This window comes from Chaetura pelagica, unplaced genomic scaffold (genome assembly GCF_000747805.2).
Source record: "Chaetura pelagica isolate M959 unplaced genomic scaffold, ChaPel_1.0 scaffold364, whole genome shotgun sequence".
NCBI lineage: Eukaryota > Metazoa > Chordata > Aves > Apodiformes > Apodidae > Chaetura > Chaetura pelagica.
Genome location: NW_009953089.1, coordinates 3,140,582 through 3,160,402, shown reverse-complemented (window position 1 = coordinate 3,160,402; position 19,821 = coordinate 3,140,582). Strand labels below are relative to the sequence as shown.

The 19,821-nt window shown below is 41.7% G+C and overlaps 1 protein-coding gene across 1 annotated transcript in view; it reads left to right on the top strand.

The window, feature by feature from the left end:
• Positions 1-19,821, top strand: part of MAGI1 (membrane associated guanylate kinase, WW and PDZ domain containing 1) — a 301,318-nt gene that overhangs the window by 119,825 nt on the left and 161,672 nt on the right. The window contains 1 exon segment of the mRNA XM_009997017.1: positions 6,370-6,486. Coding sequence (XP_009995319.1) covers positions 6,370-6,486 — 117 coding nt within the window.

Genomic DNA, 19,821 nt, shown 5'->3' with positions numbered 1-19,821 from the left:
CACTGCTGGCATATGGCCAATGAATCTTCTAATTATTGAATGGCTTTTATAGCCCCATTATTTATAATCACTTTTGGGCAGCAGCTGGAAGACAAGGATGGGAGAGAATGAAACGATATAGCACAAACTATTATCATTTGTGTAACAACTGCTGGGATTAGGAATATTTGATGATGTGGTTACCAGTTCTGTCTTGTTAAATGATGAAAATCCACTCAGCCTTCGTTTTGTCTTCTAAGATGCTGCTGCTGCCTACTGGACCTTGCCATGCAAATCATTATGTTAATTGATCCAGAAATAGAATAGGAATCCTCCAGACATTAATAAAATAGATGTGGATATCTGGGCTATTTTTGTGCAAGGACTTGAGAAAGATCCATTGCAAGGATTAGAAAGACATGGTGGTGATGTCCTGGTGCTCCTGTTGTGCCAAGTGCTGTATGGAAAAGCTTTAAGAAGTGGTTTCTACTTCCCAAGAGCCCTGTCTGTATCCCTCTGTGGGAAACTGTTCATTTCTTCCCTTCTTATCAATTCCAATATCCTCAAGACCTAAATTTTTTGTTTTGAACCTGTTATCGACTGGTATTGACTCTTTTTAAATGAGAATTTAAAAACAGATTTAGAAGTTGTCTTTAGTTACTTTATTAATACTTTAACATAACTGAAGCAAAACTAGGTGCTTGTTTTGGGTTTTGTTGGGTTTGGGTTTGGGTTTTTTTCTAAGGGAGAGGATAGATTTATAACCAGCTTAAGTTGATACACTTGAAGGAGAGTTTTGGCATCAATTATAGATGAGCTTGTGTTGAGTCCTGTCTTCTGGGTAGAGCAGCAGCCTGGGAGAAAGCAGCATGACTGACATCACCCAGCCTTTCAGGCCAATCAACTGAAATTGCAAGTTCACTCACTTCTCCAGAAAGTGCAGGTTCTCTGCTCGTGCCTCTAAACAAGTCCCATGTTTTGCTTTTGCTTGGTTTGGGTTTTGCTGTTGTTGGTTTTTTTTTCCCCCCTGATCTGCAGTTCTGTGATTTGTAGCACAGAAATAAATCCCTGCCAATCATGATGATAATGTTTGTTAAATACCTGCAGATAGAGATCTTCAGCTGAAAGACAGTATGTTATAATCAGGGGGTTTTGCTGCAAATCCAACATGTGCAATCTTCATGTCCTTAAAAAACTGAATCCTTCCCTCTTGATGTAGACATCAGGGCAGAGAAAGAGAGTCTTAATCCAGACGACTCTATTGCACTTTTATCCCTTTAGAGGCCTTTAACCTTTCATTGCTCTGTGGCCCTGTTGTTTTGAAATGGTCTTTGTGTGTCCATAGAGGATTCCTCTGCTACAGACTCCTTGAAGCAGAGCTCCTGACAAGAGGAGGGGGATTCTGATGCAGTTCAGGAGTGGAAAATGGATTTTTCCAGTTCAGATGCTGTCAGTCACTGTGAAAATATCAATTGGTAGCCTCCCCAAAGAAGAGTAAAGTATTAGTGTAAACCTGCTTATAAGAGTGTAATATAGGTCAGAGACCACTGTGTCCTGGGCCTGACCCTGACCCATCTGCACAAGCATCTATAGGCTCTGTCAGAGTATAGCTATTTATCAGGATTATCTATCACCATCTCGAAGCATAAATGGGATAAAGCAGCTGCAGTAATTAATAGAAACATAAACTGCAAAATTATAGTTTCCAAATGCATAAAACATGAACTCAAAATGTATCTTCAAAATCCACACATTGCAGTGTGCTGGCAGCCTCACTGCCAGCTGGCAGGAAGGTGCTGTCAGCACTGTCATGTTCACACTTAGCTTTCTCTTGAACAAACTCAGCTTTTGCTTGGTCATTTCTGCAGTGTGCTTTCCTTTCTGGAAGCTCATGTGTCAGTTAGGCAAGAAGGGAGCAGCACCCAAGGTGTGTGCTGCTGCTTGCTGGTGGGGGTGCTCTGGAAGAGATGGGAGGTTTTATGCAGCAAAGACACTGTTAGATGATCTGATTTGCATCTTTCTTCCCTGCAGAAGCTGGAAATTGTTGCAATAAGCATCAGAGCATAGTTCAAAGCATAGTTTCACTAGTGATTTCAATAGCAGGTAACTGTTGGGGGGCACATATGTGACAGGGGACTGAGGGTTTGAAAGAAGTTATTTAGAAACAGTCAGTATTGTTCATTAAACACAAAAAATACAGTTTACATATTTATCCCCATAAAATTGACAAGCACAGTTTGTTTCACAGGAAACTGTCAGTAGTATTATTCTTCAGGGGATTTGTTTTTGTTCCTAGAACATTGTTGTCATGTAATGGTTTGGGAGAACAATTGATGTACTCTAAAATGGAATATAACAATAAAGAATAATTGAGAAAACTGGCCGTTCAGCAAGGAGCCCTTTGTTTCATTCACAGATGAAGAAATAAACTCGGATAATAAGATGAAAACATCTCAGATTTGGAGTAGTACAATGGGGAGAGAAGCAGTGGAAAGCTGGTCCTCTGACTGCATCTTTACATAAAGATAGTTATTAATTTCAATCAGTGGGGGAGTGGAGAGGGGAAAAGAGGAAGGGAACTGCTGCAACACCAAAACCCAATCATTGAACATGTTTTACTTCTCAAACTTTAAGCCCTTTGGTGAGTTTTGTAGGGAAGAATCTCTTTTTTCATTTTTTTTAATGTCTGATTCCCTAAAGCTAGACATATCAGTCTAATTTTGATTACAGAAATAACCAGGTGATTTTTCTGTGTGCAAATAAATGCATTTGCAACGTAGCAAGGCCATAAGGAAGGAAGAGCTGAGCACTGGCTTATAAGACCTGTGTCCTCTGGTTTGGAAACTGCTGTTTCTGACCTGCCTGTTTTGTTCCTCTGCTGTTCCCCCAGTAGAATTTCTGCAGGTGCTTTCAGTAGAGAAGAAAAGAAAGGACCTCAACAGAGCAAACCTAAGATCCAACCTCTGTGAGGACAGAGGGATATTGTGCAGGGTAGTAGGGTGCTTCTAGTTAACACAGGTGTATCTAGTTAACCTGGAGGCAGGTATTTCCTTGAGCACAGCTCATGCATGGAATTAGACTCTACAAAGGGAGGACTTCAGCATCAAATTCAACCCAGGCTGGCCTGGTGGTGGGTTGGTATGTGCACAGAAGCCATCAATGGGGGAGATTCATTTTCAGAGGGAGTGTGCAGGAGCCAGGACTGCCCCTGAGGATCAGAATGGCTTTTACTGCTACAGTTTGCACCCAGGAGGTTGCTGTCATGTCACTGGCATATTTTTCAGGTTTTAGCAGAATTTGTAAATTTAGGTCTTGCACTAGAATATGCTAAGAGATCTAATAGCAAGCACGTGCCCTCTCAAGCCTGAGGAGATTTTTTGAAATGATAATCAGTGGACTGAAAGATTTCAAATGGTAAAGAATCCAGCATGTTCCAGGGTGGATCCTTTTGGTGGTTTTCTACATGGTGTTACTTTCAGTCTTAGCTCATGTTCTTCTTCCATTCTCTGGAGTGAGTTGCATGGGGTTTGTCCACAGCTGAGGTCTCAGCACCTGCTGAGCCAAGATCATTAGGGCTGCAAGAAATCTTTATTGCTGTCAAGAATTTTCTGGAATTTAGCAACAAAAATGTGCCTTAGCAAGCTTTTCTTCTTTTTCTTTCTCTTTGTTTCTTCTTATTTAAAATAAATGGCATAGAGATTAGCATCACTGTGAGCTCCCTGAAGCAACAATCCTGTGAGTCTCAGTATTGCCATAGCCCCTGATTCTGCAAGTGCCATCTTGGCTGGAGCATCAGTGACTCAGCTGGGAAATCCCAGCTACTGCATCAAGCAAATAACCAAACTTTCCATCGGGGGCTGTCATAGCCTGAGATGCTGGATGGAATGGGCACAGAGGGAAGCTAAAAGCAGATATCATCAGTAAATTGCAGATTTTCTGTGGTCAAACCAGCCCTGGCTCAGCAGAGCTTTTCCACCTCTAGACATGATTGTGACATAAATCCTTGGATCATAAATCACATTTCAGGAGAAAGGCTTCGTTATATGATACGTGCAGCTCAGTGCATTAATTTCTTGACTGGAATAAGCCCTTGCATTATGTCCAGATTGTTTGTCATATTCTTTTTGCTATGAGAAACCACCATGTCTTACTGTCTCTTGTGCAAAGAAAAATATGGGCTGTTTAGTTAAAAGATAAAGAAATGCCTTATTATTTCAGCTGATGTTCTTTTTATTTTTTTGGTACTCCCTCTGGAGTGAAATGATGTGGTAGGAAATAAAATACCTGGAGTTTGGAAAGTCAGCTCTGATATTCAATATATGTAGTCTGCAGGTCTACCAAGCTCTCCAAGTGCCTCCTAGGTGGGGAACCTTTGTAATAGTGTAATAACTGGAGACCTCTTGTTAGAAAATGGGTTGATGACCTGCCCTTGGAGTGAGGGGTGTTGCTGGGGTAACTGAGGAAATTCTGATGAGCCAGTTTTATCTGCTTTAATTTCGGTTTTGTTGTTTGTGCCATTTATGTAATGAGCATCTTGGTCTTTAAAAATGTACCTTTTGATAGCTGGGCTTGCTGGCTAAGCCTGCCTTTCTGCAATAAAAAAATTAATCTTTTTTTAAAAAAAAAAGAAAAGGCAAAAGCTGTCTGGAGAACCTCAGTAAAAGTCATATTTCTTTTTTTTGACTTAGCATTTCAGACTAGGTTTTTCTGGGTTTACTTTTGGTTTTTACACTAACATATATGTTAAAATGTAGCAGGACTGCATCAGGCAGGTAGGCTGTTCCTGCCCAGGGGCATTGAATGGTCTGCACTCTTCTTCTCATTCATCTGCCTCCCAGACCCACTGTCCAGCTGCACTCCACTGCACTATTACTGTTCTTGATTTGTTCTGCAGTGGTTCTGAGAGGCTCCAGTAGGAATCTGCAACTGTGATGCTATGTTTTGTGTCAACATATTGAGATGATCTCTGCATTATATATTCACCATCCAAAAAATTCTAATGCAAGTTAGAAATGACCATCAAAACAGCTGCAATGGTTCAACCAAAGGTCCATGTAGCCCAGCATTCTGGCTCCAGCTGTGGCCATAAATAAGAAGCCTAGCAAAGGAAAAGAGCTGGGTATTTTATATTCCCCCACTTCTTGCAGGTCTCCCAGCCACCAGCAATTCCTCTTCAGCTCAAGGGATTTCCTTCACCCTCTTTTGCAGTCCTCAATGGGTCCATCTTCCAAGTGCTTTGCCAGTCTCCCCTCTGAGCTCCTCAGGAAGCTTCTTGCATGCACAATGCTCTTCAACAAGGAGAGCTGCCACAGACTGTGTGAACCATTGTTACCTAGTTTTGAACTGATGGCTGATGTCTTTTAGGGACAGGGAGCAGCCAGTCCCCACCTGCCCTCTGGGCTGATTGGAGACTGTTGTCTGCAACAGGCTGCAGCATCCCAGCCTGCTCTCTCTTGGTCCTTCTATGGCAACTGCTCCAGACTTTGATCATCCTCCTTGTGTCTCTCTGAACCTTTCTCAGTGTTATTTTTTTTCTTTCTTTCTCTTTAGGACAGATGAATTTCTATACTTGTTCTCTGAATGTTCTTAAAGGGTTGTTCTTGCTCTTCAGTTCCATTAATGTCAATGTTACTCCAGTTGGAAATATTTCATTTCTGGGAAAAGACTTCATTAAGTTGCTTTACTTCATGTGTTCCAAAAAGAAATTGGTCTTCAACAACTAGCAGTGTTCATTAACAACTACATTTCTTTTTCTTTCTTTTTTTTTGGTGTGTTTTGTTTTCAACTCATTTATCTTTACTGGTGCTCACTTTTGAAAGTGCTCAAAACTGCCTGGGGAAATAGGTTTAAGGGAAAAGTGTTGGATATTACTCTGTTGATTTTTAAGGACTTGGGATGCTCTTAGCTCCTTCAATCAGTTGTTTTCTTAACTCCTGCTGTGTGCTGGGGTGGATACCAGTGCAAAGTATAAAACTTATTTTCTGCCATGTTCAGCTGTATTGGTACTTCCGATGGGAGCAACCTTTGCTTTCTCTCTGCCCAGTGAGTTGTGAACGCAAAACTCCACCTTGATTCTTCTTCTTCTTTTTTTAACATCATCTGTCTTTCTCCATTTGCTCAGACAAATAAGTGATAAAAGGGAAATGATGATCTGCTTAACACCACAGGAAGAAAGATGCATTATGAGACAAGAGAGACCTTTTGTTTACAGCGAGTTATTCTTGGTAATTAGCCATTTGTAGAGGAAGATGAGCCTCCGCTCGTAAAGTCAGCATGCCATGATTTAGGGCACTCTGAATGGAAGTCTAACATTTGCCTCAATTGGAAATGTTAATTGTGTGCACTTAGAAATAAATAATTGGCTGTTTGTTTGTTTTTTTGCCTTTGCAGGAAGCAGACTGAAAAAAGACCTGAGGTATTATCTCAACCAGAGGTTTCAGAAAGGCTCGCCGGACCACGACCTGCAGCAGACTATCAGAGACAACCTCTATCGCCATGCTGTGCCTTGTAAGTAACAAAGCACTGACCTGCTGGGCTACATGTAGGCAAATTTCCTCAACTCTGCTGTTTTTATTACCTTTGTGTACCGGTTGATGGTTTGATGCACGTCTCAGATGCTTATTTTGGTGAAAAATCCTGAAAGAAACTGTTTGTTAAGCCTTAGAAATAGTCCTCGTTAGTGTCTTGATGGTGAACGTGTCTTTATTGGCTTGAAACCTATGAATTAAAAGCCTCCTTTTTTTTTGCATTTTCATAGCAGAGCTTGATTTCTCATGCCTGTGTAAGTTATGAAATGGAGCAGCATTTTATGGCTGGGTGCCATTGTAGCAGGCAACTGCCACTGGTGGAAGGTCATCCTGGATTCAAGTAGAAGACGAGCAGCTAGAGCTGGGGAAGCTGAGAAAGAAATGCTCTTTTGCACTAAAAAATACCCAAACAACCAAGAGGAAAATTGAGAAGTTTGGAGGGTGTTGATTTTTGGAGGTTCAGAACGTTTATTCAAAATGGGTCTGTTTAGGAAGAGTGGAGAACTGTCCCACTTCATTGCACCTGCTTGGCATTGTCCAGCTGCCAGGAGAACCTGTTGTAAAGAAAGTGCTTTTCTGCTTAACTTGAAGCTGTGGGGATAACGGTGTGCCTTTCAGATAAGAAAGCTTGGATAAGAACTAGTAAACATCTTAGTCATAGTGTACTGAGATAACCAGCAAAATATTTGGAAGTGTTTTATCTCAACATGAATCAGAGGTGGTTTATCCTGGTAGACGTGTAGAAATACTGAATTACGACGTCGCCGCTCAAAAATGGGTGTTTGCCAACAAATGTCACATCATGGTGTGTCAAGTAATAGTCACCTGGAATCTGAGTGTTGCATGCAGGTGTACTGTGTAGGACCACAGTTAAATTTGTGTGGTAACACAGGTGAATGTTGATCCTTCAAATGGCAGATGCTGTTTATCACTGTTGTGTTTATTCTCCTTTTGTCAGCAGAAAGCACAGGCTGAATTACGTTTCAAGTGCTGTGCATGGACAGAAAGAGCAAATATGGATGATTGTTTTCTATCAAACACTTCTGGTTTTGATTTTGTCCACATGAAATATGATTAGTTTTCAATCATCATAACTTGCCAGGCTGCAGGGTTTTAAAGCATCCTGCAGAAAGTGCCTTCTAGGAGAGCACACGCGGTGTCAGGCTCGGGAGATGCCGTGTTGTGGTGCTGATGTCCTTGTGCCTCTGTGTTATATTCCTATTTTCAAAGCAGCAAATAAAGCAAATGAGCCTAAGTTCTGCAGAAGCATTTTTGTGTTACCAAGGTTACATTTTAAAATGCTTTCCATTGATTGTTTTCCCTGACCTATGGAACTTTTGGCGGTGAGGTGAACCACTTGGACTCGCTAAAGACCTGATATAAAATGAAGAGCAGTGAAAGTGATTCCTGCCTTTTAGAAAGAGCTGGGGGTGATATGGGTTGTTGATGTATTAATATGAATATCAGTATTTATGTTCCGTTTATGAAACAAATGGAAAATCTCTGAGAAGTGGAGTTAGTTATTGTGTGTCTCCATACTTGCTGAGTTGAAAAGCAGGTAGCATTTAATTTTTTCGTCGCGTCCTCTGGCAGGGGGGTTGGACTCAATGGTCTTGGGAGGTCCCTTCCAACCCCTAATATTCTGTGATTCTGTGAATTGGGGATGGTATTAGCAGTAGCTTTTAAGAATGATGCTAATATTCATATGAGAATTTGAATGAGACTGCTGCATGCACTGTGTGTTGGGATGCTTTACAAGTCTGGAGATTAATCTGTACACTCATATTTTTATTCCTTGGTACACGTGACCAGTAAATCCAGAGCCCAGGACCAATCTCTAGTGCTAATGGATTATCAAGTCTTGTATTTTGAAAATGGAATTCCCTGCTGATTATGTGGTAAACATGAACAGGAACACAAGGTCACTTGGACTGAGCATGCTTGGCCCAGCAGCTGCTTTTTTGTCGCACTCATATAAGGGCTAAGTGATAATTAGTGAAGGCAAAATAGAGAAAAGGTGATGTTACCAGCTCTTCCCAGAAATTCTAGTAAGAATCCCATGAGGTTTGACTCTGCCTAGCTTGGTGCAGGTGATGAGAAAATCCAGAGGGCTCCTGTTTCCCACACAGCCATGTGCCAGTTGTGAGCTTGGCTGACTCGAGAACTGAGAGAAGATACAGTCACAGCTTTTGTAGAAGCCAGAGGTCAAGCAGAGGGGAGGAAAGATGCAGAAAGGTTGACTTGACCTCATTATTTCGTATGACAATGACTCGCTGCTTAAGCATTAATTAACTTTTTACTTTTAGAGACCTGGTTAGGAATTTGCTCTATTTGGAGGTGAACGATCCAATGGGAAGAGGGTGGGATGGTGCCAGCCCCCAAAGGGCATATGAGCATTGCTTAAATAACACAGGGATAGTTTTCTGAGAGGCCAGAGGACTTAATCTCTAAATGCAAAAGCTGTCTTAGAGAAATGAGACCTTGAAATGGACCCAAAAGTGAAGTATTATTGAAATAACTAGATGAGCCATGTGGTTATTTTGCAAGCTGAAGTATTTCCCTGCTCCTCAATGCCCTCTGCCCCTCCAGCTTGCCTCCTCTGAGTCTTCATACCCTCAGCTCCCTGCTCCCCATTGAGCTGATTTTTTTCTGCAAAGAACTGTAGTAAACAACAGCTGTGACAAGCTTCCAGGTGGCCTCCAAGTTTGGTTGTCACACTGTTGTGAGTGCTCTGCTGTTACTATCACACCAAAGGCACGGGTTTATTTACAGAGCCAAAGCATTCTTCCTCTGGGATTTACAACTGAGCCAGAGTAAGGAAGAGGCAGGGCAGCTTATTTATGTATTTGAATGGTGCATAAGTGCTTTTGGAGCCAATGGACAAATCTTTGAAAGAGTTCATGTCTTGTCATAGCTCTTATTCCAGCTGAACCAACTGTGTGTTATTTCCTTCACTGTCTCCTGATGCTCTTTTCACTGTTAACTTCACATGCTGGGTCAGGGACTTAAAAAAAAAATTTCTTTAAATGATTATTTTTTTGTCTTCTGCCTAAGAAAAATCTGCACCTTAAACTTGAGCAAGGTTATTTTCCTTATGTGTTCAAGTAAATGACTGTTTGCATTCCTAGCACATAGGATTGATTGTCAAAACAACTCTCCAATACATCATCCAGATTAGCAAGATGTTGGTCCAGCCCCTAGTGATCCCCTTTGCCTCGTTCTGTTTTGAAGCACCACATTTTTCCTGTTTTCTGATGTGCCTAATGAAGATCACCAGAAATAATGCCCTGTTTGTGGGCTAGTTAATGGCTTCATTGAGCTCACAGTAGCCTGTGGAGTGGCAACATTTTCATGATTACTGATTGGCCATGACTGCACCAGAAGTGCTTTGACTGATGCAGAGACTTTGCCCAAAGCTTATTTCTAGTGTGGGTTTCACTTATTCTAGCTCAGTTTTGCCAGCCTAAACATTTCAGAGCAAAAGGACAGATCTACCGAACATGTAAGGCATCTTGTCGAGGCACCTTGTGGGGTGTATGAGTCCACCTGTGGTAAAGAAGTTGATGTGACTTGCATCAATTACACCTGTTGTGGGGGGAAGTTGAGGGTCACTGATGTAGAGAGTGTGTTGACATGTTGGCGTTTGGTTTCACAGAGTGTTTCATAGAAGCAAAACTCCTCCAAACAGGATTGGTGTGATGTGAAGATCTACTTAATGGAAAATGTGATTGGTTGGAAGTATGTGTAAGAATATACCCATGAAATAGCTGCTTCCAAGTAGCCTTTCCTTGGGATATCTGTGCAATTGAGAAAGATATGTGAGAGCAACTTCTGGCCATTTGTCCTAGTTGCTTATTCCCAGCAATCTGACAGCAGTTTTCTTTACACAAGGTATCAAGAGGAATCAGAGAGACAATATTTCCATAAAAGCTTATCTCATCATGTGTTGGTTTATTGGGTTTTTGTTTGTTTTCCTCTGAGGAATTTCCTTGATTCTCCCCTTGTTTGAGTCCTGTGTGACATGCAGAGGCAGCTATGGTGGGTCTGGCACCTGCAATGTTACTTGCCAAAAACAGTGTACCAGGTGTGAGTGAAAAACCAGATCAGTGGTCCCCTCCTTCTGCATGTATATTCTGTGGTTGTCCTGGTTCAGTGCTGTGCTGGTCCTTTCTGTGCCAGGCTACAGTTTTCTGAAGCAAAATTCTGGGAAGTGCAAGGTGTTTCTGGTGAACCAGGGCCAATGCAGTGACCAGCCTCCAGCTCAGCCTAGGAGTCAGCCTAGATGCTTGGTGGCAATCTTTTTTTTAGTTCCTCTTCTTGCCAAGATTGGCTTTTGAAGCCTCAGGAGGTGGTCATTTAACAGCTGATTCACTTTCCCCAAACAAGCACGTGCCCTGGGATTAATTGGCTGGAGATTGGAACGTTGGAGATTTGCCACTTTCATTTCTGCTGTCTGTTCTCTCTCCTTCCTGGGGTTTGATGTCTTCCTTGGACTTCAATTGCAGAGCAGTAGCTCCAACTGTTGTGGTTAGTCTTACAGGGGGAGCATGGGGCAAACCAGAAAGAAATGGATAAAAAATCAATATTGTAAGTGTTGGGTGATTTGTAAGGAGGCTTAGAAAATGGCAGCAACACCCAGGCACCTGGCTGGCCTGGGCTCTCTCACATTGCAGGGGGAAATTGGAGAAGAAGTATATATAAGAATATTCCAAGGGATCTGCTGGTGCAAAAGAAAAGTCTCCTTTATAAGGAAAACCAGTAAGACTGAATAGGGAAACTTCACAGTATTTATAGGTCAAACTTTTAGTAAGTGGATGTAGAAGAGCAATTGAACCTTATTATCTGGATTAAATGTTTTAATGGATAATTGAACTACCAAAGGGTAGTTTAGTTGCTCCAGGAGTCAGATAAGCTGCTACACACGTAACCACCATCATCTGCAGCTAATGGAGGACCAGGGAGACTAAATGGGCTGGGGTGTGATGGAGCTGCTGTCACACATGCAGACTTAGGTGATTTCCCAGGGTAGCTGTTGAAGTCCTGTGGCACTGGGTTTCCTCTAAGTACTGCTGAGCTTCGGGATGAATTGATAGGAGGGATATGCAAACCAGCTTACAGAAGGATCTTTTTATTTTTCTTCTTTTTCTTTAGAATATTTGGTCTAATAGTGTATCATTATACTGGGAAACCTTGTTGAAGTGGAGCAGAAAGACCTTTACTTTATATTGCAAATGGATGTGTTTTTACCTGTGGCGATATTTGAGTCATAATTTCTGAGTTATTTTTAGTTACTAATTTTTATTTAAGGATCAACAGAATCACTGACAGTGCACATTATTTTTCTTCACAGGCAATAAATCATCAGTTTATGTACACAAATGGTCAAAAGCTTTCCAGACCTGCAGCCTTATTTATTACCCAAGTACCTTTTGTTGCAGTTCCCTTCCTAGAGGTGTAATTCTGCTTTTGTAATGAGAAAAAAAAGAAGTTGCAGTGTCCATGAAATATTTATTTGAAGACCCACACTGATAAGATGATGAACAGCAGGCTGTTGTTTCTTTGAACACAGAAAACATAATTAATTGCTCTACAAGATGCATGTTAGGAAAAAAGTTTTAAATATTTTTGAAATAGTGTCCTTATCACTAGGGTGCAACATGCAGGTACCAGCAGTATGTAAACATCATTTTTCTCAAGAACATTTCCTGGTGAGTTCATCTGAATTCTGAAGAACAGAAGGCATATTTTCCATGCCAGCTAATGTACACAAATTTACTTTTTCCTGCCTTTTCAGCAGGGACTGGATTCTGAGAACAACCAGTGGGTTTAGCAAACACTTGTAGCTGTGTTCCAGGGAATGCAGAATTGTGGTGGAATCCCCTGCAGTTTGCAGGGCTACAGTGATTTCAAATATTAGTGAACCAGATGTGTGTTCACTTTTGAGAGAGAAAAATGCCCTGTTTTGAGCAAGGGGGCCAAGATTTCTGTGGTTTAGTTCCTTTCTCTACACAGTTATTTCTGTTTAATCTAGGAGACTTCAGACTATTTTTTCCCCACCATCTGGTCTGTCCTTTCAGATCAATAGTGCATTTTGTGCCAGTGGAACTATTGGGGTTTTGTATTTTAGTGTGGGTTTGGTTCGGTGGTGGTGGTTGTTGTTATTTATTTATTTAGGTTTGGAAAGAAAAGCATTTATGATAGCAAGTCTTGCTCCATCTGCTTACCCATTTGTGAGGGAACAGCTTTTTTTCTGTTTCACTGTACACCCAGTTGGAATTTCATGAGGCACCAGAGAAGAGTACAAAGCAGAAGAGCTCAGCCTGACAGGCTCTCCCATGCCACTTGCCAAAGGAGATTTGGGTAAGAACTGTGGGAAGAGATTACATGGCTAGTTTTCATTGTTTTCTTTGTTAGTCCCCAGTGTACTTAATTTGGGGTTTTTTTTCATTGCATCTGCTTTGTACTCCAGTGAAGCACCTGCAAGTGGGTATTTAGGGGGTGCAAACAATGTCTGGGCATATGGTTGAAAATGTAGAGTTTTCTAAGGTTGTGAGCCCCTTGGAAAGCAGAGAGTAAATCAGAGCTGAGAGCAGGCACTGCTGCTTGGAGACTGAAGGGGATGGAGATGAATTACCCCACACTATTTAATTCAACAAGTGTCTCTGTCCTACCATAGTTTTTCATATGATGTCCCAGGGTCCTGATTAGATTTTTTGTGATGGCTGCAGTGTCTCAGCTTTTGATTTCATCAAGGCAATTTGGCTTCTTTTCAACTACTACTGTGTATCTATTCAAGGTTTACACTGTGTTGGCTATTCTACAAGCCAGGAGAATGTGTTTTCCAGGTAAAAAGGAATAATGTAAGGAAAAATTAAATGTGTAGCTGTTCTTGAACCTGTTTTTCCACTGCATTTGGAATTGCCATCTGATATTCATTTTTAACTCCCTCTAGAAAGCACCCATCACTCTGTATAGGACGTTTGTGCTTGCATGTGCTCATTTGCTTTGTGGTTTCACAGTTATAAAAGTCCCATTCTCCTTTAGTTGAGAGGGGCACCTAAAAATCCTATTTATATTCTATTCTATTCTATTCTATTCTATTCTATTCTATTCTATTCATTATATTATATTATATTATATTATATTATATTATATTATATCATTATATTATATCATTATATTATATCATTATATTATATCATTATATTATATCATTATATTATATCATTATATTATATCATTATATTATATTATATTGTATTATATTATATTTTATTATATTATTCTGGTCTAGTTTGGTACCTGCCATGTATTGTGGTCAAAACCAGTGGCATTGCAGAGGAGGAAAGATTCCTAGGCACAGATACTGCCTGGGACAGTCTGAACCCAGGAGGGCAGTGGCAGATACAAGCTCCTGATGGTTTGCTGGGGCTGCAGACTTGCTACATTTCATCTTCAAATAATTCTCCTTATTTTTTTTCCACATGACCATGCTTCTTCACATAAAGCATGCTGCATTTTTCCTCTAAATCCCTTCTCTCTTTATTTCAGCAGAGAGTGGATTAGCCATGTAATCATTTATAAAGCTGTTTAGATTCTGCTAGCTGGTTTACTTTGGGGACAGTCATACCCAGTACCTGGGTAAAGCTCTGGAAATTAATCTTCATTGATTTCCTTCCTCCTCACCCCCAGTGAATCAGAAGGTAGAAAAACCTAGAACAAAAAATTTGAATTCTCTCCCTGTTTTAACAGAAATAAATCTTTCTTATTAGTTATAAAACTCTACATGTATCCTTTTTTTTTTTTCTTTTTTCTTTTTATTTTTTTTTTAAATAATGTCCTCTTGGATAATTAGGGCTTTGAGTGATCAAGTCAAGATTCCTGGTCATTGCCAGAACAGATTTAAAGGCAAAACTAGTTTCCTGAATTCCTTTTAAAGGAGTTTGTCATGTCCCAAACTGTGATTTAAGAGTGAATACATTTGTTTCACTGAGGATTGTGGAAATTGTTATTTAAATGGAAATTTTTACCAAATGGCTCTTGGAAAGGCTACTGTATCTTCAAGGGAGATGTCTATCACAGTAAACAGGTGATGTAGCAGTTCTACTTGCATGGTCTTTTTGGATCTTGGGATGGATGACAGAATCAAAGACCCTCAGAAGAGTCATCTGCCATGGAACTGTATTTCATACTTCATCATCCCTTCACTTTTTCTTTAAACTTCAGGTTTAATGCTTCATTTACCAGGGAATAAACACAGTAGATGAATGTTGTTGGTGGCAAAAGGAGATCTGTAGGAAGAAGCAGTGTTGTTTAGTAGAGAAATTGATGAGACTTCATTTTTATCTTGGACCATTATGGCAACTCAAATGTTGGCACTGCAGGATGAAATTATCTACCAAATTTAAAGCTACTTAGTTGGAGATTTTAATATGCTAAAATGTGCAGGTGGTTTTTGCTGTCTTAGGGATTTCAACTGACAGCCCTTGGAGCTGAGTGGCTGGGACATGTGTCAGAGGAAGGGAGAACATCAAGTTAAGAAGGTGCTGCTTTTATCAAACTCCTCCTTGAATACATGAGGGACTGGATATTTATAAATGCAACATTACCAGCTCCTGCTCTTCACGTCTTGAATTAGTAATCAAAACTCAAAACTAGATATTTTGACTCTTTACCTGGTAGTTTCTGAGCCCTCCCTGCTATCTTCTTTCATGTTTTTGTTTGGTTTTGTTTTGTTTTGTCCAGAGGGGCCTAATACATAAAAGCTGAAAAATATACTTGAATAGTGATCTTATTTTTAGCTCTCCTAAATCCAGATATGTAAAGTTCTGAGAAATGCAGCAAGTATTGCAAGATGTACCAAGAGAGCTGAGGATAACCCAGCAGGTCTAAATGGCAGTGCAGAATAGGAAGGCTGGACTGAAGAGTGGGGGGAGCTGGACTCAGTTCTTTCAGGGATGTAAGCATCCCCTCATGCTCACAAATGCCTTTCCCTTTTTACATTCTCATCGTTTTAAATATATGCATTTTGCTATCTCACTTTCTGCAATCCTCTGCAGAAAACCCAGTGTTTTCTAGAAGGAAATGGCTGAGGAGATGCAATAGCTCCTGCTCCTGTGTAAATAACCACCCCAGAGAATCACATTGACAGACCTGCTGTAAATTGCTCACATTATAGAACATTGATGATACCATAAAAATGGTAAATTTAATATTATAGTACTATTAGATTTCTCCCTCATTAACTCTGATCTGATAAACAATTTCCAGCATATTTTGAAGGTAATAGTCACCTTACAATCTCTCCTGCTCCTATCTGTCTGGCATTTCAAGCTCCTATAGATTTATAGTTCTTCTATTATCTAATCTGTACTTACTGCTTTATTTGTTCTTTGAACTTGTGCTTACAGGCAGACCCTTCTTTAGAGGGCAATGCAGTTAACACTTCACATCAAGAATAAAGTCATCCTAAATTCCATTCCTGGAATTGAGGACAAAATTAGTTTCAGAGAATAAAATGAACCCAACATACGGACAAGCACGATGCAGCCCTCCCGAGGTGTTTTAGTACTGGGCACTTTGTAAGGGTTGGTAGAGGGTAGGATGGTATTAGTGGGTGTGTTCTTGGCCTTTGCAGACAGGTATCAATGCAGCCTTTGCAAAATCTTATTGGAGATGGAGGTGATGGAGAGAGGACCAAGCTGAAGAAACTTTTTGTCAGCTTTGTCTGTCTAGCAGAGACAACTTCCACTCCCCAAAGTTAATCCTCGAGCAGTGAAACCATGAGCTGCAGCTTAACAAGGTAACCTTAGCTCCTCTGGACTGGCAGGGAGGCTCCTGTGAAGGTATTGCTTGCCTCCTTGTTTTTGTAAGTGAGTCATGGTTTAATTAGCACTGTCTCAAGGAGGAGGTGGTTGTTACACATCACCTATCAGAACGTAAAAGTGGAAAGCGCCGCTGAAATGCTGACCCTTCATCTGAAGTGCACCATCTGTGTTTGATTTCCACATCTTGCTGAGTTTACAGTTATTTGAATTCACAGTTTGTTCCCCATTTGCTGTTCCCACATGGTGGGTGAATTGGATCCAAAACGTACTGATGAAAGATTGAGAAGTCTGGTGGAGAAGTTTGGTCGTACCTACAGGAGCGCTCTATCTCACACTTCCTCCACCCCGTGAGTTAAATCCCAGCTGTAAAAATCTTGTCTCAAGATGGTCTTCTTTCATGGTGGGAAGTTAGGGTTACCCTAAGGACAAAGACTCCTTGCCTTGTCCTGAAGTGATTTATGGCTTGTCTTTGCCTTTCTGCTCAAGCAAAGGTAGAGAGTTCTCCCACATCTGACAAAGTATTTGCTTTACTGTTCTTGTAAATGCGTGGGGATGCTTATCTGGTGGTGCTTGGCATTGGGAGCACCACTCTTATTTAGCATTTTTTCTTGGTTAGCATGAGCCAAAGCATTTGATTCTAAAATAAGACTTGATATAATATAACAAAGGGATCTGCAATTACAATTGTAACAGTTTTCATAGTGCAGCTTTGAATTGCTCTGATTTTCGAATGGGCAAACACCTCCAACCCAGGTTGATTTTCATTTTTTCTCCTTTGTTTCTATTTATTCTACAGACAGCAACCATTTTCTTAAGTCATAACTAACTGTGAAAAAAGGTATAAAATTTAAACATGTCATATTTCAAAAGCAAGCCAGCAAAATGCTGAAGGGTGTATAAACTTAAATACCTTCTTTGGCTTTTGCTGTAGACCACACAAGCTCTGAGAAATTGATTACTCTGGTGCTTGGAAGGGACTTTCATGATACAGGAACAGAGGTTTGCATTGAATTTCTTTCTTTGTGTGTGGGACTTATTTTTTTGGAAAGAGAAAAAGCTTTTAAACCCCAGATTAAAAATCAGTCATTTCATTGTTTCCTTTTCCCCTCCTTCAAAACTTACGAAGGAGTTTTCATACATGACTGGGGAGCTGCATCTCTGAGTAAATGTAAAGTAAAATGCTACGTTTCTTTTTATCTAAAAAGAGGCTTTTTTTTCTGGAATGTCCCATTTAGGTGCTGCCTCATTGAAGTATGGTCTGGTAAGAGGGTTTCAGGGTAGCTTGTGCAGGCTTTTTTTTTATTTTGTGGACTTGAAGAGTTGTACAGCAAGTTTCAGGTGTACTGTATTCAGTGTTCTAAACCCAGCATTATCACAGACTTTGGACTTCCCATGGGGCCTGGGAGCTGACCAGCCAAATACCCCCAAACCAGGCTAAGAGTCAAGGAGGCTGTTGTTGAAAGATGAGGCAAGTGAATCTTGAGCTGTGTTTCTTTGATCTTGTCTTTTTAGAGAAGACACACAGAATGGGCCAGCACCTTGGGCCAAATGGCATTTTCATGAAAATATTTGTCCTGTAAAATTAAGACTTTTACATATTGATAACTGGGCCACTCTGTTTGTCCATGGCCATTTCCCTGACAAAGGAGGTATCTCTCAGTGACATTTTGCCCCTACCCAGTTCAAACACTTTGGGTGGTGGGCCTTCAGCAAGAGCAGCTGCTGTCTTTGTGCTGTTGGGTTTGGCAGTAGAATAGAGAGAATGTTTTTTCCTTACATTGCCTGCCCCTTGTGCACAAGTGGTGTGGAAGGTGAGCTGTCCCATGCCCACACCAGTACTGAGCTGCTTTGCAAGCAGTGGCTGATAGCTGGTGGGGTTCAAAAGCTCTGCTTGGTAGAGCAGCAAGTGCTGTCCCCAAGCCCTGGCCCATGGCAGCAGGTGACACGGGGTAGCCCCACAGCACCCTGTGCCCACCCCACCAGCACCTTGTGTGCCTTCCTTGGGATCTGTGTGTCCCTGCCTGCCTCGCTGGGACTGCACGAGCCCTTGGGGAAGCAGCCGTTGAGCTGTGGAGGAACAAGTTTCCTTGCTAGGCTGGAGTCCCCTGGGATTTCAGTCCATCATCTAAGCAATCCAGTCCTGTGAGATATGTGGAAAGCATCCAAGGCAGACACCTGCTGGCTCTGAAGCAGTCAAGTGCTTTTTCCAAAATATCTTTGGCCCCTGTTCTTGGTGTTTACTTTTCAGAAGATACAGGCATGTGTTGGCTGTAAAAGAAAGAGGGGGTGGGGTGGGGAGGGGGTGGGGAATCATTGCTACTGTCACTGAAATTCCCTGCAGATTGAAAAGGAAGATGCAAGTTGGTACTTTAGGAGAAACTTCAAGCCCTTGGGACAAGCACAGCAGCAGCAAACAGAAAGATGCTCTGTATTCTGATTGCTTGCAAAAATGAGTGTGGTGTCTCCTCTGGAGAGACAGAGCTAGGAACACACATTCACAGAGATCCCCCCTTCCTGTGCCTTGCAAACCAGGACAATACCATTCTTCACTTCCCTGGGCACATTCTTAAACAGCAGCTCAGTGAAGGTGCTGGAGAAATAACAAGGGTAGAGGGAGAAAGAAGAGATAGGGATGGGGGGAATCTGCCTCGTGGTATTTGGGATCTCCAGCGTACACAGGTGCTTTTTAATCCCCCTGGCCTACATATTCCCCAGCCCCTAGGAACAGAGGAGTCGTGATGTAATGCTCTTTTCCTCACACTCCCAGCTTAAATACAGATGGAAATTGTTGTCATGTGTTAGAAATGTCACCAATAATATAAAAGGCAGGCTTCTGCATTCTCCCTTTTGCACTGTCAGCTGCTGCTGCCAGCTTATTCTTCCCTCTCAAACCTATTGTCATGTGGCAGAACCCCTGATGTAAGTAAGCCCTGTCCTCCCCCTGCTTATGATCCCTGCATTTTTTATTCCCCTCTGCTGCAGTGCTGAGGATCATTACATACCACGACTTAAAGACAAGACCTCACAAAGGAAGGATTAATCTTGTATTTGTGCTTGAATTTCGAAGGACTCAGGCAAGTGAGAATGTTCTGTTGTATTCTTTTTGTTTCCTTCCCTCCCCCCGTGCTGGATGCTAACGTAGGAGAGGAGAAGCAGCAACTGTGATGAGCTGGGGCTGCGTTTCCTGAGCCAACGCCGTGGTTCCTCAGCTGCAGGTTGTGCGTGTGAGGAGGGAGGAGAGGCAGGGGAGGCTGCGGGCTTAGGAAGGGAGCTGCGGGGCTGGGAAAGGAGCTGCGGGGTTGGGAAGGAAAGGAGCTGCGGGGCTGGGAAGGAAAGGAGCTGCGGGGCTGGGAAGGAAGGGAGCTGCGGGGTTGGGAAGGAAGGGAGCTGCGGGGCTGGGAAGGAAAGGAGCTGCGGGGTTGGGAAGGAAGGGAGCTGCGGGCTTAGGAAGGGAGCTGCGGGGGTGGGAAGGGAGCTGGGGGGGTGGG